The sequence below is a fragment of the Gastrolobium bilobum genome, unplaced genomic scaffold, assembly GCF_033153095.1.
Source record: "Gastrolobium bilobum isolate Gb01-03AN ecotype WA unplaced genomic scaffold, APGP_CSIRO_Gbil_v1 utg33132, whole genome shotgun sequence".
Lineage (NCBI taxonomy): Eukaryota > Viridiplantae > Streptophyta > Magnoliopsida > Fabales > Fabaceae > Gastrolobium > Gastrolobium bilobum.
The window spans coordinates 190,587-198,513 of record NW_026897088.1 but is presented as its reverse complement, the minus strand read 5'-3'; the positions used below and the strand labels follow the sequence as shown (position 1 = coordinate 198,513).

Here is a 7,927-nt window from a genome sequence, read left to right as displayed (position 1 = left end):
TACTTTTGGTTTTGGGTTATATAGTCTTAGGTTTTGGATTCAAGTTTGTACCCCAAAGAGCAAATATGAGATTATTGAGTTTGTGTTCTTTTACTTAAGCCTAATTGGGCTAAGAGTATAAAAAGAGCCCAAGCAGCCGAGAGGCCAAAGAGCTTAGGGCTAGGGTTTCTTGGTACCCATATAAATACTATTGTTTAAGTCATCAGCCACCAGGTCATTGAACAAAAGAGGTAAGCTTAGATCTGAAAAAGTGTCCACCCACTTCTTATTCCCCCTCGAGAGATAGCTTTGAAGGTTTACCAAAACCAAGAAAGATCTATTCATGTTGTTACGCAGAAGAGATCGGTTCGTGTTGTGACACAGGACACCGATTCATGGAGCATCATCTATGATCTGCGCTACAAGAGGTAATTAGAAAAATGATGATGATGTTGCATCCCAAACTGCAATGGCATAAAACTCTTCCGCAGATCCAATTGCACTTACAAATGCATCATAATAAACTAAAGGACAATATACACCTTCAATTAAATCAAGATATTATAATGAGGCCATCATAATAGTACTTTATCCTTTGGGTAGAATGCACTAACTAAGGTTAGAACCTCAGATGAGTTAATCAATGTGCACAACATGTTGTCATGAAAGGCCAATGTAATAGTACATTCTCTATGGGCAAAATACACAAACAAGGCCAGAACCTCAGATGAGTTAATTAATAAGCACAACATTTGGTTTGAAAATTCATCCCATTTATGAAGATAGATTCCTAGACCAATGAGCCTTCAATAACTTCATCTACAACCTCACAGAAAATTTGCTCAGTGAGCATACACTAACTTCAGAGATATGTCCCTTTTGGGATGATAAATCACCTAGACCAATGCACCTCCAATAGCTCCATCCTAAACAAGTTCATAAGTTCCTAGTAATAACACACAATTATCCCTTTTAGTCAGAAAATTGCATAAAATAACCAGAAACATTTATCAAATTACAAATTTTTTTACACAAATCAATATAAATAATTCCACTTTGGTTGTAATCACCCATAATGATTTATAAAAATTCTTGCACGAGAATTAATTTTTTCTTGCCCAAAACCATGATGCAATCAACAAGAAGGTGGAAGACCCCAACTGATCATGAAATCAAAATAATAGTACTCTCAAATAAGTTTTACACTTAAATAATTTAAGCGGAAGAATATAACTCAAAAAACAAGAATATTAGAACAAACATTACAAACTAAAAATATATATAAAACAATTACATATCAATACTCTAGAAGAGAATTATTATCATCGTTAGATATCAAATATAATAATTACATTTTTTTCAACACATTGTTCACCTAAATATACACAAAAAATGATAAAATATATTCTAAGTTTTAATACTTTTCTTTTAAATATTTATCGTAATGAAAAATATATAAAAAATAATGTAAAAATATTACATTTTAAATTATTATAAGAATATTAAAGTAATTTATGAATCAAAGTCTAATTGATTACCAAAGTAAATTTGAAAAGTAACAAATATTTGTAAACTAATAATTTGTTATACTGTTAGGGAAAAATATTTTTCTTTTTAAAGGAGGGTCATTTTAGTTAAAATTAATATTTTTATTTAAAATTTAAATAAAAAAAATCACCTACTCTCTCTTTCTTATGATTTTCATTATTTATCTTTTTTTTATTTAAAATGACACAACTCTATGTCTTTTGAAAGGACAAACACTAAACTCATACTATTATACTAACAGATTGATTATGATTAATTGTTTATACTGTTACAAAGCCGAACGAATTGTAAACAAATTATAAACAATTATTGAAAAGTTGTACAAACTGTTATACTAACAAATTAATGCTAAATGTAACAAATTGTAAAATCTGAAAGCATACCGGAGAAAAGTAAAAAATGGCAATAAAGACAACATTATATATACTGCATAAGCAACAAAGCCGAATAAAAACAATCTTGAAAACTTGTAATTACCTTTTGTTGAGCCTTCACATGTATGGCCTTATGTAAGTCCATAGGTTTATAGGTATGACATAATTTTTCTTTAACTCTTATGTTGTTATTGTGCATACATAATATTTTATTGGCTATGTCCTTATTAGTTATGTGCAGTGACCTTCTATCTCTGGATATCTACTTCATGGATATCTTACAAAGAGAGTCTGGTCACATATTGATCTACTAACTTTAGACTAGATATCTCTATCACTAACAAAACTGAATCGCAGTGGTTCATGATCTTCCAAAACTGTTCATTAACTTGGAGAAGATGTGGTAGCTCTATTGAATTATAAGACAACCATAGCATATATAGTTCAAAACCCAAACACTCCATCAATATTATCTATTAGATCAAGAACCAAAAAAAAAAAAAAACATACTAACAAAACAAACGTATTCAAATCGCAGAAAGCAAAATCGATCTCCGTATGCCTTAAATCATAAGGCCATCGTTACCCAAACATGTATTTTGACATGACTATGTCTACATATAATAGAACTTAGTTTCCAATACAGATCTGAAACCAGAAATAATTAACATTATTTTTTTTTGTAAGCAATAATTAACATTATTCTAATAAATGAAGAGTTTGATATTTCAAACTTGAAAGTTGAAGTCGTACAAACTTATTGTTGAAAAAAAGCAGATCTCGCTAATTTTTGTAGGGACAGAATATTATTATTATCAAATAATATTATTATCAATGTTACTATCATATTTTAATTGTTGATTTTCGTCAATCAATAGTTATTAACAGTTAAGTTATGATAGTAATATTGATAGTAATATTATTTGATAATAACAATATCCTATTTTTTTTTAATAATAAAATAAAATAAAAACTCATCAATTCATGCAGCCCTTATTCAAAACATCGCTCAAAATAAAGACTAAGATTTCCCTCAACGGTTTACATCATTCCTTAATCACAGTGTTGATGGACAATTCGTGGAATGACTATTTTTTTTAATATATGGTGAATGCATATGAGATATAGCCAAATTTATTAATCCTAATTCTCTTCTTATCATGAGCTCTTCTTATCATGAGCTCATGAGTTAGGTCTGTAATGTTATCCACTTATTATAGATATTTAAGCATAGACCAAATGATCATTTGATTGAATAGGTTTTATATTACACCCTCGTATAGATCATTGACCTAATCCGTTTTTATAAAAATAAAAAAAATAAATACAAGTGATTGCATCTCATAATAATTATAAAAAATCTAATTGAAAAAATTTAAATAAAGTAAACTAATTAATTTTGATCTGTTTAAATTTTAAGATTTGATAAAATCATGGGAGAAGTTACAGTTACTACCTCTTGCTACTAAAAACACATGAGAGGATCAATTCCCCTCTAAAAACACATATGAACAAATCTGACATCAGAAAAATGTGATTAATACAGTTTGACATTTTTGAGATATATTCCAAAAGAAAAAGAAGAAGAAGAAGATAAAAATCAAATTTTACCGTGTGTACAGAAGCGACACAGATGGAGAAACATCATCAGAAGTTGTGGTGAAACCAGAGGAGTTTGTGTTAGAACTAAAGCTTATGTTGTGGTGTTGACCTTCCCCAGAAGCATTTATGCTGAATGGAGCTATGGAGGAGTTCATTGGGAAGTCAAGATATGTTGGCACTGGAAAACTTGATGGAAGATTAGGAAAGGGAGCTTCAAAGTTAAGCACTTGAATCGCTTGCCTAACTGAGGGCCTATCATTTTGATTAGGGTGAGCACACCAAAGACCAACAATCATCAAGCATTTGATTTGCTCCTCCGCAAAATCTCCACCTAGTCTTGGATCCACTGCTTCAAGAATTCTACCTTTTCCATAGAGGCCCCAGACCCACTCCACAATATTTATTTCATTTTCTTGTGCTTCAAGGCTTATGGGTTTTCTTCCGCTAGCTATCTCTAAAGCAACAACTCCAAAACTGTATACATCTGATTCCTTACTGGCCCTGCCCATGGTAGCACATTCTGGAGCCAAGTAGCCTATAGTCCCAGCTAAAGCTGTAGTTTGTGCACCTTTTGCATGGTCCACAAACCTTGCTAAACCAAAATCCCCTAGTTTTGCATTAAACTCCGAATCTAGCATAATGTTGCTTGGTTTTATGTCTCTGTGTACAACACATTGTTCCCATTCTTCGTGCAAGTATAGCAATGCAGATGCCAAGCCTCGAGCTATGTTATATCTCACAGCCCATTTCAACAAGTTTTGTTTTTTGAACAAATGAACGTCTAAGCTTCCATTTGGCATGTACTCATACACAAGCAATAGCTTTTTCTTTTCATGACACCAACCAATCAATTGCACTAGATTTCGATGCCTTAAAAGGCCAATAATTCTTACTTCTGATGCAAACTCCTTTATCCCTTGATCAGAACCTTCTGAAACCGTCTTAATAGCAACATAAGACTTAATGTCTTTGAGATAACCCTTATAAACGCCTCCAAATCCTCCCTGTCCTAGCTTATGCTCATCTTTAAAATTATTAGCTGCATGGGACAATTCAGCATAAGAGTACTTCCGGGGTCCTGTCCCCCTTCCAAAATCCTCACCCATATACTCTTCAAAACCATGATCTTCATCTTCAGTTACTTTCTTCCACTTCTTCCACAAGACTATTGAAATCAAACCCAATCCACCAATTAAAACAGATCCACCGATACCCAATCCCATTGCTAGTCCTGTCCTTGCCTTTTTCTTCTGAATGGGAGCCGTATTATTGAAGGTTGGAGACATTGCAACTGGGTTTTGTGAGTTCGTGATGTTTTCTTGTGCTCCCAAAGTAGAGCTAAAATCCCATGAATAGATACTATGTATAGCAGTTAAATTTCCTGTGGCAGACGAGAAGCCAAGAGTAACCATTTCTGGCAGATAAAGTCTCAGATCAACTATGGCAGATAGTTGTTGCTGCAGAACGGTGTCATTGTTATAACCATTGAAAACAATACTTAAATTTAGTGAACTCGAATTGTAACTGATCCAAGCTTCATTGAGCTTTCCTTCCTTGATATCAGCCAACCATGTCACATTAGCAACAGATCTCATAGAGTTGATGTCGATGCCAACATGTTCATTGGGTGGATCCCAGAAGTTCCGATAGATATCAAACTCCACAGCAACAAATGGATTATCAGTTGAGTTCAACATCTGATTGTCAAGTGTGAGACCCATGGAACCTCCTTTTGTGGCATTAGGAATCTTTGAACCAGCAGGGGCAAGGAAGAAAGCAATCCCATCTCCATATCTACTTCGATTCTGTGAATCTATAATAAAAGAGAAATGGGTTGTGAAATCTGTGAGATTTCTTGTGGTATTGTCCCACAGGTGCATAGGTTGGTAGTATGAGGCTCGACCAATACTTTCAATCATGTTCTTGTCCACCTGGTTTCTTGTAAGTTGGATAGCTGGTGCAGCAGAGTAAGCTGATCCCTCATATATAATGCTCTTGCCATTGGGATCAAAATTAGTGAAGTTAAAGGATAAAGAGGATGCATATGGGATAATCAAGAAGAAGAAAATGGACAACAACATCATTAACAATTGATAGGGGGAATTAAGATTGGGTAACCGGACATAAATTGTTTTTGGTGCAACAAAGATCATCATTGTTGGGAGAGAGCTAGATTCTGCTTAACCTTGCAGGGCTCATCTAAATGAAAGCAGTCTAGTTTGAGCACCGACCCATACAAGATACAACTCCCCCGTAGTCATTGTAAAAAAGAAATATTACTCTCATTTTACATGAGATAACTTTAATTTTAGTACTTTACTTTTTTTTTTTTTTTGTAATAATGAAATTCATTTTTTCTCTAGAACATGAATAACTATCTTATGTTATATAAAAAGAGAATAATAAAGTTATTTGTGGAAAACTATTTTATAATTGTTCTTGTAAACAAATCATTTGAATGACATAATAATGTTAATCTATAATTAAAAACGTGACAAAATTAACAGATTAAGGTCAACTTTGGTATACTGCATTTGATAATAAAACCTTTTAACTTTCCTTTCAAAGAGTTGAACGTCTCAATCAACGAGCTAATCTCTTTTATAAAATCATGCCGCGTGCGAACGGTATGTATTTTCCTCTCTCCTTTTTTTTTTTGAGAGTTGATGGGTATCGTTTGCAACTTGCAGCAATTAATTAGTATCTGTTCTTAGGCCAATGGTATCGCATATTATTCGTTCGTGAGTTCTGCGTAATTTCGGATGATGCATGTTTGACACTTAAAAAATAAAGTTGAATGCTGTTCGCTGAATCTATAAAGTTTTGATGGCTTTTGAAGGTGGGAAGATAAAATAATTGATTATTAAGATAAATTATTAGTATAAAGAATAAAATTTATAAATATAAATTTAAAATAAGGATAAAATTGTAAAATAAATATGATGAGTTGAAAAAGTCAGCATATTTCTTAAAAAAAATTCCACTTGGGGCTTTTAAATTTTTTAATATAAAAAAGCTCTTTTTATAATTAGAACTTTTAATAAAATATGTTTAACTACTACTGCTTTTAAAGAGAGAAAAAATTAAAAATAACACGCACTAACTAATGTCTAATATGGAAATTGATCCGCTTGTGTAAAAAATATATATGATATGGTTATACGAGAAGATTACAATCGTATAAAGATGAATCAACTGTTATAATTTTATAATTATTTATTTTAATATTTTTTTCCTTTTATTGTCATTAATTTATTTTTATATAATTATGATTTCTCACGTGAATTTTTTTTTTTATCACATCCAGATCCGTCTAATATACTAATGAAGCTATAATTAACACTTTTAAATAATTGCAAGTATGCGCACATTGAATAACTGTGTCGCTTAAGGCTATCATTGCCCGTGATGGCAGCCAGCTGGTCCAGCTCCTTTCACCACGGTAGCCACATGGCAAACAAGTAATCGGGGTTGACTTTAGAATAGCCAATAAAAATATGAGATTTAGTATAATCTTAGAAATAACGGTTTATAAGCAATTAAGGGGTGTTTAATACAAGGATTTTTTTTGAGATTTTTGAAAAAATAACATTGAGAATCGTACTTATCCAAATTTGGTACAAAGATTGTGAAATTTTGTCACGAGAATCTAATTTTTCCAAAATTATGATTTGTGAACACTTTTTACTTTTTAAGGCAAAATGCCATCCAAAAATATCACCGGGGGTTGGTATTTTTAGATTTATGAGAGATGGAAAAATATTTTTACCTCCACGCCATTAGTGCCAAACAATATTTTCTTTTCACACCACTAACGTGGTAAAGGTGTTACTAGCGTCAAGTCTTCACGCAATATTTTCTTCTCGCATCAATAGCGCGATGATGGCTCCACTAGCGCCAGTAGTGTAGTTTTTAAATTCACCTTACATTTTTAGTAACATTTAAAAATCAACCAAATATAAAATGAAAAAACTTGAGCCAAAATTTGTAGTAATATTTTGGCATACCAAATAACTTTTTGTTCATATTCCCATAAAATACACTTTTCCAGCATATTCTTGATAATCGTGATTCTTAAGTATAAAAAAATTTCTCCTCTACCAAATGCCTCCTAAGAGTAATGTAGTGGTTAGGGATTTAGATAATTTACATGAATTTATATATTCAAACATCAATGTTATCATTGAATAATAATAATAATAGTTTATTTTATAAACATCTTTGTTGATAGTGTTTTATATCGAATAAATAGTTAAGGGACATATAATGTAATATTCTTGTGTAATTCCTTTTATTCAAATATATATTAGTGCTTCAGCTGTGTTTTAAGACACACAGATTACATCATATATCTTTCATTTTCTTCTCTCTTAACATGGTATCAAGAGTTTGACAAGAGTCCACCCTAATTTGTGCTTACCCAG

The 7,927-nt window shown here is 31.9% G+C and overlaps 1 protein-coding gene across 1 annotated transcript; it reads right to left on the bottom strand.

Moving 5' to 3' along the window:
* Window positions 1-3,508: 3,508 nt before the first annotated feature.
* LOC133304033 (L-type lectin-domain containing receptor kinase IX.1-like) lies at window positions 3,509-5,584 on the bottom strand. Its single transcript, XM_061504002.1, has one exon. It carries the CDS (start codon window positions 5,582-5,584, stop codon window positions 3,509-3,511), a length of 2,076 nt encoding a protein of 691 aa, XP_061359986.1.
* Window positions 5,585-7,927: the final 2,343 nt, after the last annotated feature.

What these genes read in the sequence shown, in the direction of transcription:
- LOC133304033 (XM_061504002.1), bottom strand. Translation starts at nt 5,584, where the DNA reads ATGTTGTTGTCCATTTTCTTCTTCTTGATTATCCCATATGCATCCTCT.